The 20,533-nt window shown below is 41.1% G+C and overlaps 1 protein-coding gene across 9 annotated transcripts in view; it reads left to right on the forward strand.

Moving 5' to 3' along the window:
* The window catches only part of fat3a (FAT atypical cadherin 3a), a 179,533-nt gene that overhangs the window by 49,080 nt on the left and 109,920 nt on the right, over positions 1–20,533 (forward strand). For all 9 annotated transcript variants that reach the window (XM_082502087.1, XM_082502088.1, XM_082502091.1 and 6 more), the window contains exon 2: positions 4,134–7,467. In XM_082502087.1, coding sequence (XP_082358213.1) covers positions 4,161–7,467 — 3,307 coding nt within the window. In that variant the 5' untranslated portion in view covers positions 4,134–4,160. The remainder of the gene's footprint in view (positions 1–4,133; positions 7,468–20,533) is intronic.

Genomic DNA, 20,533 nt, shown 5'->3' on the forward strand with positions numbered 1-20,533 from the left:
GCTGTGGCAAATGGGTTCAAGCCTTTGACCACAAACTTAGTCACTGCTCGGTAACATTAGTCTATTCTGGCTTGAAAGGAGACGCTACCGGTAGACTGCAGCGAGAACTGCCAGCGAGCGCCAGCCAGACTCTGTGTGTCTCTCTCATCATGGTCACCTAAACGCACAGTAATGGCAGATAAGGCAGATCGCGCTAACATAATATGCACTGTTAGTTGATTATTTACCTGCCGCATTAACGGGAGAGGACGTGCAAACGTTACCGCTGCTGCTGGGTTGAGATTCACGAGTCCGGAGCGGAATTAAAAACACGACATTCATTTAAGGTCATCGTGTGTTTTGTGAGCAAATGCTTTTGCATATTCGTAGTGTTTCCTCCCTTAAATGAAATATCTACTTTGCAAGTATTGCAAGTTGCCCTGTTGTCTTCCGTTCTTGTAAAGTATAACCAAACTTTTTAGCGTTTTAGCAGCCATGTTTCCTGCCAGGTAAATGACGCTCCGCAACGTGGTGACGTCATTCAGGGTGACTGGAATCGATAAGGGAATCGTTTGCAAAAATGGCAAACAATTCCAAGGAATTGAAACAGTGGGAACCGGTTCTCAACAAGAACCGGTTTTCAATACCCATCCCTATGCTTCACATTACCTTGTTGCCTCAGTCAGCTTTTCACTGAGAGTATGTATGCATATGTGCCTGTGTCCATGCATATGTGTGCTTAACTTTACATGCTGGTAACATCTTTCTATAGATCCATAAAGGTTTTATGACCAGCAGGCTTGCCAGCAGGACTGTTTCTCTGAGTTACATGTTAACCTATAGCTGTGTATTAGCAAGGTCAGACAAAGCAACATTATCTCTCTTTCCAGTAGAAGTTGCTGGTTGCCGTTTGCCATGTATTTCAAGGCTAATTAGCCTGTAATAAAAAGCTAATGACAGGGTGTTTAGAGCTGACAGTAAGTGGGACTTCTCTCAAGAGAATGATGCTATTTTTTTGTGTGGCTGATGTGGTGTGTGTGGCAGACATTTAGCTGACACAAGCTTGTGGGATTTGCTGGTATAGTAACAACATAGCAATTATGCAGCAGAATGATGAAAAATTATTTTAAGCTCGCATTGTTTACAGTGTTTATAAGAAGATCTGAAGAGATGGAAAGTTTGATGAATAATTATCATTTTGAAACTTTTATATCCTCAGAAACCACATCTGTCCAACAATGACAAAATAATATCAAATACAGCTCAGAACTGTCAACTGTTTACATTTTTCAGCAGATGGAGTCTAATATTAAGCTTAATGCTTAATGTTGTGTACTGTTGAATGAAAAAAGGTACTAAAGTTTTTTCTTACTTCTTTTAATTAGACAAAACTGGCATGTTGAGGTGCCCAATTCTTACAGAGGGATATTTGCAGCATTTGAATTAATATAGGCATAATATAGTATATGTTATAATTATCAGAATACAGAACTCGTAACATGCAAGGGTTAAACCTTTACTACAGAGCTCGTTGTCCACCTGCCCATCTGCAGCTCACTCTGCAAAGGAGCTGCACCCAGCTACATTGGAGGACTTTTTAAGCATGAACTGTCTTTTTAAGGTCATGCCAGGGCATCTCAGTTAGATTCAGGTCAGGACTTTGACTAGGCTACTGCAAAGTTTTTGTTTTCTTTCTCTTAATCCATTCAGAGGTGGACTTGCTGGTGTGTTTTGGATTGTTGTTCTTCTGCAGAACCCAATTGTGCTTCTGTTTGGGGTCATAAACAGATGGGCAGACATTCTCTTTCAGGATGTTTTGATAGACAGCAGAATTCATGGTACTATTTACCACAGCAAGTCGTCTAGGTCCTGAGGCAGCAAAACGGCCGCAGACCATCACATGTATTTTACTGTTGAAATAACGTTCGCTTTCTGAGAGCTGCGTTATTTTACACCAAATATTATGGAACACACACCTTCTAAAAAGTTTAACTTTTGTCTTATCAGTCCACATAGTATTTTCCGAAAAGACTTTAGGGGTTCATCGAGATGTTTTCTGGCAAAACTGAGAGGAGCCTCTATGTTCTTTTTGCTCAGCAGTGGTTTTCGTCTTGGAACTCTGCCATGCAGGTCATTTTTGCCCAGTCTCTTTCTTATGGTGGAATCATGAACACTAAGGCAAGTGAGGCCTGCAGTTCTTTGGTTGTTGTTCTGTGGTCTTTTGTGACCTCTTGGACCAAAAATATCCCAGGAGCTGTGGTCTTGGGGTAAATTTGGTCGGCTGGCCACTCCTGGGAAGTTTCACCACTGTTCCATGTTTTCGCCATTTGTGGATAATACTGTGGTCTGCTGGAGTCCCTCAGCTTTAGAAATGGCTTTATAACATTTTCCACACTGAGAGATCTCAATAATTTTGTTTCTCATTTGTTCATGAATTTCTTGGATCACAGCATGATGTCTGGCTTTTGAGAACCTTTTGGTCTACTCGACTTTGTCAGGCAGGTCTTATTTACGGTATTTCTTGATTGAGAACAGGTGTGGCAGTAATCAGGCCTGGGTGTGGCTAGAGAAATTGTACTCAGCTTTCCAAAGATGTGATACATCACAGTTAATTTATGATATAACTGTGTGCATCAAGGTGCTTTATGTTGTAAAGTAAAGAAATTACAGTAATACAAACAAAACAGAGAAAACCCTAACAATCATGAGCCAGTATTTTGGCGACGGTGGCAAGGTTTCTTCCTTCTAACAGAAAAAACGTCCAGATAAACCAGGCTGGAAGACAGGACAAAAACAGGCTGTAGAAGACCGCCAGCGATTAATAATAACTAATCAATAAATGCAGAATGAGTGTTTCTTCTTCACTCATCTTTTTTCAGTCCGTTATACCTCTGTTAGTTACACTTCTAGCAATTTTTCAGCTTCCACTGCTTTGTCATTTGCCATTGCTCCTTTTGCGAGCGGCAGCTGTCTGCTATAAATTTTGGCAGAACCATGCCTTTCAGGAAATGTATTGAGACAGCAATAAACCTAAGATTGTGAACTGGTACTATATAAATAAAATTAATGGTAATAGTATTTCAGATGTTGCAATGACAGAATCCCTTAAATTGTTTCTACTCCAAGTACAAATAGGGAAAAAACAACCATTTGTATGTATTATTACTGTATTAGCTAAGATACGTAGTGACTCTGCCAAAAGTGAACAAAAACAGATTGGAAGGGTTATTTCAGTACTGAGGCATAATTAGTGTGCCTCAGTTGACAGTTTAATAATGTCAGAGAAAAAGAAGAAAAAGTGATATTTTCTGCATTTCTCTTAGGATTATCGTCACATTTTTCACTCACGAATGACTACTGAATTTTATTTAAATGCGCGCTCAGGTTTCAATTTGTATTGTTTCAATTTGGGGGCACTGTTGCCAAGCTAAATAGGTTTACTTTCAACAGAAAGTAAATACTCTTTCAGAAGACTCGGAAACCATCTGCCTTTCCACTCCATCTCTTTATCCCTTGTGGAGAAAGTGCTTAGTCACCAAAATGCAGACTATTGTGGTAGTCTTACAGCTACAGCATGGCTTTTACTGGAAAAGGTTTCAGGCCAAAAGTGCAGATTGGCACATACTTGTGGCTGCTTACTTACAGAACACAGTATTTTCTTTTTTAATAAAAGAGAGAACACTTTGAAAAAAGTAGCTACTTTGCATTTGAAACCACATCTGGCTTACTTTTGGTGATATTACATGGTTTTGAAATATAGTACTGCAATTTTCAAGTAATTTAGAAAATGGGTTATGATAGGGTCAAAGTATAGTAGCAATTTGTCTCTGCAGTTATGTTCTATAGTATGTTGATGATGATACAATTCTTCCTAACCATATAATTGTTTTGTTCCTTGACAAACAACCACAGCTTTTTTTTTTCTAAAAGTAGCCGTTGATTGTCGGTATCCACATACTGCACAAGGATGATGTAAGTTTCATTATGGCTGCCAAGTAACTGCACTCAGCTCGGTCATCTCTTTCACCATCTCTACTCCTCTAATGGTTAACTATGGCTATTAACTATGGTTAATTGGCAGAGACTGTGAATGAAAAGAATCTCCCCTCCTGTTGCTGACGTTTCTCTCTATGTCTCTGCCTTTCTTTTTCTAGACTGCTTCAGCATGGAGTTATGATGGAATGGATATGAATATGAGCCAGTGGGAAGGCATTCGAGCCCCTCATCTCCGCCTGGCCTTGCTGCTGCTGTTGGTATTCTTGAAGTCACCACTCTGCAACGGTCAGAACACCCATGGGGCTCCTCAAGATGAATCTCACTTCAGCTTCACTCAGCCTGTCTACCATGCCACAATTTATGAAAACTCAGCAGCACGCACCTATGCCAACAGTAAAATTAAAATGGGCATCCACCTCGCCCAGCACTCCTGGGAGATCCGCTACAGAATCACCTCAGGTGACGATGACGGTTTTTTCAAGGCAGAGGAGTATGTACTCGGAGACTTCTGTTTCTTACGCATAAGGACTAAAGGTGGTAATGCCGCCATATTGAACCGAGAGATTCAGGATAATTATGTATTGACAGTGAAAGCTTCTGTCAAGGGAGAGGCTCTTCTTGAGACCTGGACTAAAGTCAGTATTCAGGTTTTGGATATGAATGACCTCCGGCCTTTGTTCTCTCCTACCACATACTCCGTCACCATAGCAGAGAGTACCCCTCTCAGAACTAGTATAGCACAAGTTACTGCCACAGATGCGGATATCGGTTCCAATGGAGAGTTTTACTATTTTTTCAAGGAAAAAACTGAACTGTTTGCTGTACACCCAACTAGTGGAGTGGTTACTCTCAGTGGAAGGCTTAATGTCGATGAGCAGAACCGTTATGACTTAGAAATTCTAGCGGTGGACCGTGGCATGAAGCTTTATGGAAATAATGGTATCAGCAGCACAGCCAAACTTTTTGTCCATGTAGAGCGTTTAAATGAACATGCTCCACTCATGAATGTCCTCACCCACAGCCCCTCATGGCTGGATAAAAATCTTGTGTATGCAGTGGTTACTGTTGAGGACCAAGATGAAGGCTTAAATGGAGAAATAGATTCCTTGGTCATTGTAGGAGGAGATCCGTCAGAGCAGTTTTTTGTTGACAGAACTAAAGAAGGAGAGTTTGCTATTAAAGCCTTTGAGTCAATAAGTCAAACGTACCCTTATGGCTGTAATCTTAGCTTGCAGGCTAAAGACAGGGGCACCCCACAGAAGTTATCTGCTGTTGAAGTCATCCAAATCAAGGTCGAAAAACATCAAAATTCAGATGCTAAATTTATGCAAGAGTTGTATGATGTCAGTTTAAATGAAATTTCACCTCCAGGTACACTTGTAGTGGCTGTTAAAATCACACCAGAACCTGATGATGCAGAATATATCTTAACAACCTCTGCGGATTCATCCTTTTTTCAAATGAATACCCTAACGGGTGTAATCTCTACTGCTCGCTGGTTCACTCAGGTGTTCCAGGATGTCTTTAATCTTGAAGTAGTGGAAATGGATAGTAATCTCAAAGTTAAAGTGAGGGTAACCATTCAGGATGCCAATGATCACACACCAACATTTGCTCAGTCCTCTTATGAGGTTTTTGTTAATGAAAGTGTACCAGTTGCAACCAGTGTATTAACAATTTCTGCAGTTGATAAAGATAAAGGTGAAAATGGATACATAACTTACAGCATTTCCAGTCTTCAGCCATTACCCTTTAAAATCAATCAGTTTTCTGGTGTTATAAGCACTACTGAAGAGCTGGATTTTGAATCCTCATCAGAAAGCTTTATGTTCATAGTCAGAGCATCTGACTGGGGGTCTCCTTACAGACGAGAAAGTGAAGTCAATGTAACAATCCATCTAGAAAATGTAAATGATAATCAGCCATTGTTTGAGAAGGTAGCATGCCAGGGGATTATTCCTGAGGATTTTCCAGTAAATGAAGTTATTACTACAATGTCTGCAATTGATATAGATGAATTAGAGTTAGTGAAATATAAGATTATTTCAGGTAACGAACAGGGGTACTTTGACCTCAACCCAGATTCAGGGGTTCTTGCACTGCAGCATTCTCTCTCAAGAGCCCATCCAAAGAGTGGTTTATTTAGTTTAAAAATAACTGCCACTGATGGTGAGAGCTTTTCGGATCCTATGTTTGTCAATATCTCAGTTGTTTATGGAAAATCTTCTTCCAAACGTTTCACATGTAAAGAAACAAATGTGGCTCAAAAATTAGCTGAAAAGTTACTGAAAAAGTCCAAAGCTAGCAATAAACCTAAAATTGAGGAAGGTTTTATTGACCTTTTTTCTGTGAATCGGCAGGCACCCCAGTTTGACAAAACATTTCCCACAGATATTACTGTGCAGGAAGACCTTAAGGTAGGCTCAAGTGTTTTCAATGTGAATGCCTATGATGGGGACACAGGTTTCAATGGTCAAATTCTATACTCTATTTCAGATGGAAATATTGATAACTGTTTTACCATTGACATACAGACGGGACTTATCAGTGTGTTCCTACACATGGACAGAGAAAAAAGAGATCGCTATCTCCTCAACTTAACTCTCTATGACCTTGGCCTTCCACAGAAAAGTTCCTGGCGGTTGCTTACTGTCTATATAGAAGATGCAAATGATAATGCACCCCAATTTTTGCAAGAAGGAGGCTTTAGAATTGTCATACCTGAAAACCTAGCCATAGGTACTGACGTCATCCAGGTTGAGGCCATTGACAAAGATCTTGGGCCCAATGGCGAGGTTGTATACTCTCTTTTGACAAGCACCACTCAGTTTGGTATCAATTCCACTAGTGGGATATTATATGTTGCTGGCCAACTAGACAGGGAGTTTGTCTCTACGTTTAACCTAAAAATTGAGGCTCGGGACAAAGCGGAGAAAGGAAGCCAGAAGTTTTCTGTAACCACACTGAAAATCATTTTGGAGGATGTAAATGACTGTCCTCCACTATTTATCCCTGCTGTGTACAGAACCAGGGTTCTGGAGGATCTCCCAGTAGGAACAGTTGTAGCCTGGTTAGAAACTCTGGATCCAGATTTGGGGTTGGGAGGCCAGGTTCGGTACTCCCTAGCCAGTGATTATAATGGATGGTTTGAAGTAGACAGGGCAAATGGAGTTATTCGACTCACAAAGGAGCTGGACTATGAGACACAGCAGTTCTACAACCTTACTGTAAAGGCCAAAGACAAAGGAAGGCCTGTTTCTCTTCTTTCTGTTACCTTTGTGGAGGTGGAGGTTGTAGATGTGAATGAAAACCTCTATGCCCCATACTTTTCTGATTTTGCTTTGACTGGATTAGTTAAAGAAAATGCCCGGATTGGAACCACTCTACTCCAGGTCACAGCTAATGATGATGATGCTGGCAGAGATGGAGAAGTTCAGTACTCCATTCGAGATGGGAGTGGGCTTGGAAGATTTGCCATAGATGAAGAGACAGGTGAGTTTTCTTTGAAAATGATATTGCGTGTCATGGCAAATGAGAATTATTGCATAACAGTTTGAATTATGGTTTTAAAACACTATATGGTTGTATAAAATTGTCTAGTGTTGTAACGTTCTTGTTACTGAAGTGTATTGTTTTAACTAAAATAAATAAAGAAGTCAATACAGCGTGAGTTGGGGAACACAGTAACCTACCGTGCTTTTTCAGATATAAAATCTGCACAGTTAGTTATTTTCGCATTATTGTTAATACTCTAACTGCAGCTTTTAGAACACCCAGATAATAATTTATTAAAATAGTCCCCGCTATAAGTAATGAATATGGAACATGGAATATGAAGATATTGTGCAATAAAAGATAGCCGGACCAGGACACAATGACAAAAAGTGGACTACTGGATCAAAAAGGCATAAAAGAACATACCGTATTTTCACGACCATAAGACGCACTGTACTAAAAGGCGCAGTCTCAGTTATGTGTGCCATTACTGTATTTAACATACACATAAGGCGCACTGGATCATAGGGCGCATACAAGTACCGTATGCGTATTTAACAATAAAGCGGGAGCAAACCTGAGTTCGGTACCTTACTCACATTTCTATTACCGGTAATCGTCATCATCAACAACACACAAGCATACAAGTGTGCATATTTAAAAATAAAGCAGGAGCAAAACAAAGTTTGGTACTCACATTTTTATCATCAATCAAACCCATCGAAGTCCTCATCCTCTGTGTCTGAATTGAACAGCTGCGCTAAATCTCCATCAAACATGCCAGGTTCACTTTCTTCACTGTCAGAGTCACTTTCCGTGCCGTGCGGAAATGATGCCGGCTTTTGCGAAAGCTCGAACAACAGTGCCAGCAGACATGTTAGCCCAAGCATCTACAATCCATTGGCAAATTGTGGCGTAACTCGCCCGGCGCTGCCTTCCACTCTTGGTGAAACTGGTCTCCATCGGTCATCCATCGCTCCCAGGCCGCTCGCAGCCTTACTTTGAACGGGCGGTTCACACCGATGTCCAGCGGTTGGAGTTCCTTTGTCAGGCCTCCCGGAATGACAGCAAGCTCACAGTTCATTTGTTTCACTTGTTTTTTCACATCGGCTGTGAGATGGGCACGCATAGAGTCACAGATCAACAGCGATGGTGATGCGTGGAAAAAACCACCTGGTCTCCTTACATACACCTCCCTCAGCCACTCTTTCATCATTTCCTCATCCATCCAGCCCTTTTCATTTGCCTTAATGATGATTCCTGCTGGAAACTTCTCTTTAGGCAAAGTCTTTCGCTTAAAAATCACCATAGGCGGCAGTTTCTGTCCATTAGCATGGCAGCCAAGCACAACAGTGAAAGAAGACTTTTCGTGCCCCGTTGTGCGTATCGCTACCGTGCTGGTCCCCTTCTTCTCCACAGTGTGACTCACCGGGATGTCGAAAGTGAGCGTGACCTCGTCCATGTTTGTGATGTGGCTGGGCTGGATGTTTTTGTCGCCGATGTGTTTGCTGCAGTAAGAGCGGAAGATGGCCAGCTTTTCCTTATAATCCGCTGGAAGTTGCTGAGCTACCGTAGTCCTGGTCCGGATGGAAAAATGGCACCGTTTCATAAAACGAAAGCACCAAGACGGACCTCCTTGGAAATGTTCAATGTTCATCTCTTCAGCTAGTGAAACTGCTTTTAGCCGAATGGTGACCGTCGAAACACTTCTCCCGCTCGTTCTTTGCTCGATGATCCACCGCTCGAGTCTTTCCTCCAACTTGGGCCACCGCGCCTTATGTCCGCGGAAACTCAGCTGCGTTTTCTTGACCTGCCGGAGCTTGTTTTCTAGCTTCCTCCATTTGCGAACCATCGATTCGTTAATCTTAAATTCTCTCGCCGCTGCTCGATTTCCATGTTCCTCCACATAGCTGATGGCCTTCAGTTTAAACTGTGCTTCGTAAGCGTGTCTCTTTGCCATTTTCAGGGTTGTTAAAACAACGATGTCCTGCATAACGCACATACCTGTTCTTTTATACAGGTATGTGCGATAAAGTCAACGCACGCACTTCACCCTTTAGCGTTCTCATGGTGTTCTCTACTACGTCCTCATTACAACACACAGGGCGCACTGCGCTATAGGGCGCGCCGTACTTTTTGAAGAAAATCTAAGACTTTTAAGTGCGCCTTATGGTTGTGAAAATACGGTAATGAGAATAGGGCACTGTTGGAATGATACTACACATGTAACTCCAATGGAAGTGGTTACATGAAGACGATGTGAGACCTATGGAGTCTTTGACACTGAACATCTGGACTAATGCAGAAACAACTAGTAGCTCAGTGCTCCAACATCTAGGAGGAGATTAACGAGGTACAACACAAAGGGAGAGCCAGGATGTCAGGTCAGGGGGCGATATCATCATCCCGGTCTTTCAATATTGGGTACCAAGCCCCAAGAGCAACAGATGTGTTGACTGTAGTGAGTGTGAGAGGAACTGACCTAGCGATAGAATCATGGCTAATCTGGCTAAGTGGCCAACTACCAAGACTATGTTAAGTATCCTCTGAAGGGTACTAAATGAAGGAAGTAAATGTAGCATTATAGACAATACCTACTGTGACCATCACAGAAACAATCTACACCATAACATGGAATTACTATCTATCTGCATTTGGTAAATGGTAAATGGCCTGCATTTGTATAGCGCTTTTTCTAGTCCCTAAGGATCCCAAAGCGCTTCACACTACATTCAGTCATTCACCCATTCACACACTGGCGATGGCAAGCTACATTGTAGCCACAGCTGCCGTGGGGCGCACTGACAGAGGCGAGGCTGCCGGACACTGGCGCCACCGGGCCCTCCGACCACCACCAGTAGGCAACCATGGGGTTAGTATCTTGCCCAAGGATATTTGGCATGCAGCCAGGAGGCAGCCTGGGATCAAACCACCGACCTTCTGATTAGTGGCTGACCTGCCCTGCCACCTGAGCTACAGCCACCCCAGTGGCAGCATAGTACTTTTTTTCCAATTATTTTTTTAAAAGTCAGGTCAAGGCTCCAAAAGCCCAAAGGCGATATGAGGGTGGCGGCTCACAACAGTTTTTGTTTGCTACATGGATCATTTTAGTTCAGCATCTTTCCTTTTGTTAGATTTCTTTAAGAGTTCAAAATGTGTTAATTACATAAATAAAATGTAATTTTCTCTGTAGCACTTCATGGATTTCATAAGCAACACACCTTAGTTGCTCTGTGGATTCTTTTAAAAAGCAGTTAAAAACATTTCTGCTCAAACAAGCCTTTTGTTGATCTACATATTTTATATTCTTTACATTATTTACATTTGATCTTTTACATTGTGTATATTGTCTATTGTATTGTTTATTTTAATCTTTCTCAACTCTCCTGGAACGCACGCTAATTCTTCTTAAATGGAAGGATTCAGGTCCACCAGTGTTTGTTCATTGTGTGAGAGAAGTAATGAAGTGCTTGCAGATAAAGCATTTGAGATACAGTTTGAGAGGGTCTCAAAGTAAATACTACAAATCCTGGTCATCCTTTATTGAATATGTGGAGAAGTTGTCATTTACTGAAGTATGATGTAATACTGCTTTTTATCTGTGGGGTTTTTTTCTTCTTCTTTAAAGCCACCTACTCTCTGTAACAAGCCAACAAGAACTGCACACAATGCAGCCCCCCCCCCCCCCTTTATTTATTTATTTATTTTATTTTATTTTTGTTTTCTACCCTGTTCACATGGTAGTATTTCTTGTTTGTGTGCATAGATTATACATTTTCCTGCATCCAACTGGTTTGCCACTGTGCGCAAAACTGTGGTTTGCGCAACCTGTTTCACAATGGCAATGTTTGTAATCGCAACTCCAGTTATATTTTTCTGTATTTTTGTTAAACTGGAAAATTATAAATAAAGTTGTCAAAAAAAAGAAAGACCTGGAATCAGCAGGCACAATTGTTTCAAAGAAAACAATAAGTCCACTACCATGACCTGTATGCGTGCTCACAACACAAGACTCCATTGCTGACAAAAGCATGTTGGAGTGTGTTTAAAGGTTGCTGAACAACAGCAGAATATAGTCTGGTCAGATGAGACCAAACCGAACTCTTTGAATGCCATAACACACATTATGTTTAGTGGTCAAATGTCACCCTAAAAATACCATGCCAACAGTGAAGTCTGGAGGTGGGAATATCATGGTGTGGAGCTGTTTTTCAGACCTGAGCAATGCATGCAACTCACTTTTTTCTACTCAGGAGGCATTTTGAAGCTGTCATTGCTAACAAAGGCTTTATATGAAGTATTAAATATTAAAGTAAAAGCAAGTAAGTAAAATTGTATTTGTATAGCACCTTTCAAGACAAAAATCACAAAGTGCTTCACAGAAAAACTAAAACATAAAAACAGAAATCAACCAAAAGCAAGTTAAACTGATAGTTCTGTCCTTGGACTGTCCTCTGCGCATAAAACCGTCATCCTTTACTGTTATAAGTAGTTATTTAGCACTCTATATTTGTGCTAAATAACTAGAGTCTGTTGTCTCTTTTTTTCTTTTCTGTTTCTTAGTATAATAATAAGGTGATGGGGTATGGAGAGGAAACCATAGCTTGCTCTTAATATATGTATTAATATAGATATACTTGATCTACTGGTGTCTGTTGTAAGCTTAAGATCAGATGTCTTTCCTTTCTTGCACACATTCACATTTACACAAACATCCTGAAAACCAATAAGCTCTCCTTGCCATTCTTCCATCCACTCTGTTCAGCGCTTCACAACACAACACCCTGAACCTGTTGAACCCCAGTGCCCCCCATCTGGTTTCACAGGCTGCACCTCTAGGTCTGTTATTTAAATATAGACATATGGTTTGGTAAGTGCAGACTTCCCCATTCACCTGACGGCATGTACACGGAAAACAATGCCTCTGCTGAAAGCACAGATCTCACAGATTTTAAACCTGCTAGTTTCATCACGCTCCAACTAAAATTGCTGAACCAACAGCAAAAGAAGACCTAAATTATGCTTCACTTTTGAAAGACATTATCATGAATTCTGTCTTACCTTTGCTGCTTTGCTTCCAAAAAAAAAGAAATTGCGATAAAACTGCATTTCCAAGTCTGTTTCAAGAGCAGTTTTCCATTATAAATCACTAGTTTCTGCCTTATTATATTGTTTTTCTCACAGATGCAATATGCGTCAATCTCCTGTTGTGGACAGTGCAGCCGTCCGCTTTTAAAAAAATCTTTTTTGTTTTGGAAAAATTACCTCTGACAAGAAAGCCTAATTTGCTCTTTTTTCTTTGTTTTCTCTTCTGTTTTTTTTCTTCCCCCCTTTCTCACTATCTCTTCTCCCCTGTATTTTTCTTTCTCTCCCTCTCTTTCTTTCATTCTTTCTCCCTGTCCTATCCCCTAGTCATGTCTGTCCCGTCTGTAACAACCAAAAATCAAATCAAATAAATACATAATTATAATAAAGGTCAATCAAATGGACGAATATGACAAGGCTACGATGATCCACTTGGTAAAGTAAATCCGCTTGGCATCTTTCTTGGCTTTCAGACAACAATTCTAATGGCTAAAGATCCAAACGGGACAGGCAAAAAAACAAAAACAAACAAACAAACAAAAAAACCCACAGCAAACATGGAAACAAAACTTTCAAAATAAAACAAGAAACATGAAGAGACTTGAATTGGGAGACGCAAGCTTGACAAAAGAGATAGAGAGAGGGAGTGAGAGAGGGCGAGGGACACAGATGAGAAAGACACAAGGGGACCCTACATAGATGAGGAGATGACACATGACAAACACGAAAAGACTCATAAACATGGAGACATAGGTGAAATATAAACTAAAACTCAGCTAAATCCTAACTAATAATGACAACACAAGAACTTAACATGTTTCCAATATAACATAAGCAGGGCTCTAGACTAACTTTTTGCACTGGTGCGCCTAACTTTTTTTTCTTAGGTGCACCAGCACAAAAGTTAGGTGCACCCAAATCTTTCAACCGCATCACTTAACATCACAGTTTTACATGTGCACTCTTTTGAGGGGAAAGTTGCTGCCCATACAGACAATATTAATTTGCAAATGATTAACTAACAATCTTGTCAACACAAAGTTCTTTATTTGGAGCACCTTTCTACAAGAAAGATAAGTTACTGAAAAAAGTGCTTGTGCTTAAAGTGCACTTTTTGGCAATATTGTAGGGAATAATAAACTTAATCATCATCTCGGCCTCCTCTGATGACCTGTTTACTGCTGCCTGCCGCTTAAAGGAAGTAGGGAGAGGGGTAGGGATGGGTATCGAAAACCGGTTCTTGTTGAGAACCGGTTCCCACTGTTTCAATTCCTTGGAATTGTTTGACATTTTTGCAAACGATTCCCTTATCGATTCCAGTCGCCCCGAATGACGTCACCACGTTGCGGAGCGTCATTTACCTGGCAGGAAACACGGCGCGTAAGCGGCTCAAACGCTCAAAAGTTTACGAGAACGGATGACAACAGGGCAACTTGCAATACTTGCAAAGTAGATACTTAATTTAAGGGAGGAAACACTACGAATATGCAAAAGCATTTGCTCACAAAACACGTGATCACCTTAAATGAATGTCATGTTTTTAATTCCGCTCCGGACTCGTGAATCTCAACCCAGCAGCAGCGGTAACGTTTGCACATCCTCTCCCGTTAATGCGGCAGGTAAATAATCAACTAACAGTGCATATTATATTAGCGCAATCTGCCTTATTACTAAACCTGCCATTACTGTGCATTTAGGTGACCATGATAAGAGAGACACACAGAGTCTGGCTCAGATGCTGGCAGTTCTCGCTGCAGTCTACCGGTAGCGTCTCTTTTCAGGCCAGGATAGACGAATGTGACCAAGCAGTGACTAAGTTTGTGGTAAAAGCCTTGAACCAGTGTTGCCAACTCCTCAGTAAGGAAAATCGCTATTGGTTGTCCTAGAAGTCGCTAGAAGTCGCTAAATGACGTCATTGCCTAATTTGCATAATTGGTCATGCTAATCTAATTGTAACCTACCGTATTTTCACGACCATAAGGCGCACTGTGCTAAAAGGCGCAGTCTCAGTTATGTGTGCCCTTACTGTATTTAACACACACATAAGGCGCACTGGACCATAGGGCGCATACAAGTACCGTATGCGTATTTAACAATAAAGCGGGAGCAAACCTGAATACGGTACCTTACTCACATTTCTATTGCCGGTAATCGTCATCATCAACAACACACAAGCATACAAGTGTGCATATTTAAAAATAAAGCAGGAGCAAAACAAAGTTTGGTACTCACATTTTTATCATCAATCAAACCCATCGAAGTCCTCATCCTCTGTGTCTGAATTGAACAGCTGCGCTAAATCTCCATCAAACATGCCAGGTTCACTGTCTTCACTGTCAGAGTCACTTTCCGTGCCGTGCGGCTCCTCGGAAACGATGCCGGCTTTTGCGAAAGCTCGAACAACAGTGCCAGCAGACATGTTAGCCCAAGCATCTACAATCCATTGGCAAATTGTGGCGTAACTCGCCCGGCGCTGCCTTCCACTCTTAGTGAAACTGCGTGGAAAAAACCACCTGGTCTCCTTACATACACCTCCCTCAGCCAGTCTTTCATCATTTCCTCATCCATCCAGCCCTTTTCATTTGCCTTAATGATGATTTCTGCTGGAAACTTCTCTTTAGGCAAAGTCTTTCGCTTAAAAATCACCATAGGCGGCAGTTTCTGTCCATTAGCATGGCAGCCAAGCACAACAGTAAAAGAAGACTTTTCGTGCCCCGTTGTGCGTATCGCTACCGTGCTGGTCCCCTTCTTCTCCACAGTGTGACTCACCGGGATGTCAAAAGTGAGCAGGACCTCGTCCATGTTTGTGATGTGGCTGGGCTGGATGTTTTTGTCGCCGATGTGTTTGCTGCAGTAGGAGCGGAAGATGGCCAGCTTTTCCTTATAATCCGCTGGAAGTTGCTGCGCTACCGTAGTCCTGGTCCGGATGGAAAAATGGCACCGTTTCATAAAACGAAAGCACCAAGACGGACCTCCTTGGAAATGTTCAATGTTCATCTCTTCAGCTAGTGAAACTGCTTTTAGCCGAATGGTGACCGTCGAAACGCTTCTCCCGCTCGCTCTTTGCTCGATGATCCACCGCTCGAGTCTTTCCTCCAACTCGGGCCACCTCGCCTTATGTCCGCGGAAACTCAGCTGCGTTTTCTTGACCTGCCGGAGCTTGTTTTCCAGCTTCCTCCATTTGCGAACCATCGATTCGTTAATCTTAAATTCTCTCGCCGCTGCTCGATTTCCATGTTCCTCCGCGTAGCTGATGGCCTTCAGTTTAAACTGTGCTTCGTAAGCGTGTCTCTTTGCCATTTTCAGGGTTGTTAAAACAACGATGTCCTGCATAACGCACATACCTGTTCTTTTATACAAGTATGTGCGATTGTCCCGGTATATACGATCAACGCCCACACTTCACCCTTTAACGTTCTCATGGTGTTCTCTACTACGTCCTCCTTACAACACATAGGGCGCACCGCGCTATAGGGCGCGCCGCACTTTTTGAAGAAAATCTAAGACTTTTAAGTGCGCCTTATGGTCGTGAAAATACGGTATGTTGTTGGAGAGAGAAATAACATCGTGGAAGAGACATAAAGTGAGTAAAAAACGTCCTAAATGCATATAGAGTTTATTTAGAACTACAAATTAAATTTATTTTAGCAATTATTGTTTTTTTTTTAATGTCACAATTCCAACCCTGCTCCTTTACCCGGGCTTGGACCGGCAAAAGTGACCTGAAATAGGCACTCTGGTGGAGTTACTTTGTGTGTGTGTTTATAAGTAGTTTTAAACCTTGTGATCCACAAAACAGCATACGAGTAAAAGAAGAACTGACTGCGTTACAGCACCCACTGCTTGTTGAGAGTAAAAGCGATACGCGCTTTCACGTCTTTTTTTAGCGACTTTTTTTCTAAAAAAAAAGTCGCTAAGGGGTCTGAAAACTCGCTAAATATAGCGACAAAGTCGCTAAGTTGGCAACACTGGCTTGAACCCATTTGCCACAGCAGATGCCCCCAATTTTAGGTAAGTGAATGTGTTTAATTGTAGGCAGGGACATTACTGGATATTCTTGTGTAATTGCTACTGAATAATTTATGTTATGCTTTGTTATTGATACAGAAGAATATTTATTTTATTATTTTACATTTACAATTTTTTTTCCTGGGGACCCTGTGACACTCCATTGAAGAGCCGTAGGCTGGATCTCTTAAGATCTCACTGTTGGGTTTGTAAGGCCATGTTACTCCTAAATTTCTATCTTGTTCAAAGAGAAGATATAAAAATATTCTGCAGTAGAACAAAAACGTAACAAAACCATGAATCAACATAAGAACATTACCCGATGCTGCAGAAGTGAAGCAGAGTAATGTTACAGAGACTTTATTAGAGACATGGCTAAGCGTTTTGTAATTTGGCATCACTGTAAAATGTTTATATTTCTTCAGTATTGAACAGCAGAAATGAGGCTTTAGCGACCGACAGCGCTGTACACAATGGTAGACTGGTGTGTAATAAGCAAATGAATAATGCAGAAAACAGAGATTTAAGATGGGGAAACTGTTCTTGAAGTGCATTTTGGTCTGAGAGGGACAAAACCTGTAGCTCAAAATCTGTGTGCTGTCGACTCACTGATGCGTCAGGTCCACACTTTGTGTTTACATTTATCTGGAATCTGTTTACTTTCTCTCATTTACTGTTTTAGCTGTTTGGTGGTTGTTGAAATAGGTTGGTGACCTCCTGGCATTACTGGCAAAATGCATTTATATTTAACAATTGATTCAGGATTTAATGAATCAATATTGCGTTATTCAAGCTAAAATCAGTTTTAACCCTCTCAAGGCAGGCGTTGCCGATTTGCAACAGTTAAAAACTAACAACCTAATTACTCCACATACATATTTTATGAGGTTTTTTTTTTTCTCAGAAGTACCACTGCAGGACTTGGTTGTGCATTAGCAACAAAAAGTTTAATTTGAGCCTGAGAGGGTTAATCGGAATATCGATTATTGAAACCCACCCTACTACTCACCTCTATCTATCCGTCTGGACTATCAAACGCACATACATGTAGGCCAACGGGAATATCTGGACCACAGCCAATTAAAGAGGTCCCACCCCTGACTATCTCTGATTGGTTTAGACCACGATTTGGGCATAATGTATGTTTGTTTGTTGTTGAGCACACGGACTTTCAGACTTGCGGGCACTTTTTAAAAAAAATTTTTTTACTCAAACGGCTGGTCGCACTGGTGCAACCTAGGATTTTTTTTTAGTTGCACCATTGAGAAATTAGGTCACATTTGCAACTCAATTGGTCACACTGTAGAGCCCTGATAAGAAATCAAAAGTACAAAATAAACTCAAAATGCTGGGTCACAAACCCAGCCCCCTGAAATGTTATCCGCTTAAGCCTAATCTAAAAAGTGGAGACGATGTCTGTCTTTCAAATTCAAACTGGGAACTGGTTCTACTGAAGAGGGCCTTGAAAGCTGAAGGCTATGCCACACATTCAAACTGCTACAGCACAGTTCTTTTAATTTCAGTGGTAGCAAAATATTCTGAACTGCTCTTTGAGCATTTTTGGAGGAATAGGATTTAGTAATAAATTGAAAAAAATTGCTTAAGTTGTTGAATGTAGAAAGGTCGATATGAGAGAAAACCTTAAGTAAATTTCAGCAGTTATGAAATTTGCGCCACTTTATGACACGTGTGCGATGGATTTGAATATTCATCAAGTCATTACTAGGTAAAGCTTAAGGACTGCTTGGCTTAATGGGGCTCTAACTCTTTGTCAGGCTGGCTAAAGTGCTGTTACTGTAATTCAAAAAATTAAACATTATCTAAATATGATCACTCAAAAATAGTGTTTTTAGGGAGTACTGTTAAATGTCCATTTCCTAAGACATATATCAGGACAGTTCCAGAGTTTGTTAAAATAGAATGCGATCATTTACGATCCGGGATTAATATTACTGACTTACCCAACTTGACACTGGAGACGCTTGGATAAGTGCAAATTCTATTTTATTCACACACTTTGGCTGAAAATAACACAGCTTAAAACTCACTGCTCCTCTGCTCTGTTTTCATACATCCAGCTCAGTACTCTCCTTCTCCCAACATGCTACTGTTTTTAGAGACAGCAGAGGCATGATTAAATATCTACCCACAGCTGCGTCAAGCAGGCTCCCCTACCAGTGCCTCTGAACCCACTGCACCACCCCTCCACTGCGGTTGAGCCTTATATATTGATGTTAAAATAACCCACTATATAACTTTTTTTCTGAACTGAGGACTAGATCAGATAAAAAGTCAGGGGAGAAGTAAAACTGAACACGCTGACATCACACATGGACATGAACCTTCAAAGTAAAAAAGGAAATAACTGTCATGAAATGCTGTGTGGCAGGCAGGAGATGAGGACTCAAAGTGCAGGACTCAGACTCAGGGGATGAACTCAAAATCACAGCTTTATTTGCTGGTCACAGAAAAACGAGCATACAAAGTAAACTAAGCTAAACTGGGAAACAATGAGCTAAAACTCACAGGGAGATCCACACAGCATGAGGGACGACGCGACACAGACTCAGAGAAACACAGGGTTTAAATACACTGGGAAGCAACGAGGGGAATGAGACACAGAAGGAGAGCACAGCTGGGGGAAATAAGAACTGACAAGACAAGGAAGCGTAAACTGAACACATTCACATAAGACACGCCCTTCAATGTAAAACAGGAAGTATGACACAGAGACGCGAACTAGACTAGGGGAGACAGAGCAACTAAGAACACAGACAACACCAACAACAAAGAGACACAGAGGGCAGCTACTAAATACTCAGAGAACTAAACAGAATACAAGAAAACCAAACTAAGACACTACACTAAAGAATAAGCTGGGACAACAAAGAGAACTAAGAACATAATACAAAAAACTCAGAGGCACAAGAAACTCAAAACACTGGGTCACAGACCCAGGACCGTGACAATACCAACACAAAGACGCAGACAAGACTCTAAACTACGCCTGCAGGAAAAACGAGGACACCAAAACAAAACCTAAGAACTAAACCCTTAACTAAACTGAAACATAGAATTCTAATAATAGTCAAGGAAGAACAAGAATCAGAATATAATACAAAATACAAAATCAAACCAAAACATGACAACTCAAAATACTGGGTCAAACTGACCCAGAACCGTGACACATCAAGTATTTCGAGATGTACAGCTCTGCAACACATACAAGTGAAGAGAAGACCATACTTCTTCAGTTCCTTTCTTGCATCCTTCACATAGAACAGTCCAAAGCAATCCATGCCACAATATGTGAATGGAGGGGTAATTTCCATTCTGTCCTCTGGCAAATCTGCCATTTTTGGATCTTGTGTGTTCCTTCTATACTTCCTGCATGTGACACACTTAAAGATATGTGAGGCAACTGCACTGCTGCATCCAATGACCCATATCCCATTAGATCGCAATTCATTTACAGTCATACCTCTTCCTTGATGCTGTACTTTCTCATGATAATGCTTGATCAATAAAGAAGACACGTGACTTGTTTTTGGCAGAATGGCAGGATGTTTAACACGTGGATGAAGATCACTTTTTGTTAAGCGGCCGCCTAATCTCAGCACACCCTGCTCATCCAAAAATTGACTTAATTTGCATAGCTAGTTTGCTTTGTCTTTGGATTTTACGTCCTTGCATTGCTGTAAATTCTTGATTTCACTGCTGAATGCTTCTCTTTGGACCAATCTGATTATGAAAAGTTCAGCTTGTTGTCTTTCCTCAACACTTGTACTTCCATTGAGTTTGGGACCAAGACCCTTGACTTGCTTAGCATGACGTTTAAGACAAGCAATAGCCTTAACAGCTCTTTTCCAGTCAGAAAACTTAGTCAGGCGGTCCAACAATGTTCTATTTAACCTTGCACCTGGTGTTGAACATCTGAGCCCTTCGAAGTTCTGGATCATTGTCACTAACC

Source organism: Aulonocara stuartgranti (genome assembly GCF_965226115.1).
Source record: "Aulonocara stuartgranti genome assembly, chromosome: 14".
NCBI classification, from domain to species: Eukaryota; Metazoa; Chordata; class Actinopteri; order Cichliformes; family Cichlidae; genus Aulonocara; species Aulonocara stuartgranti.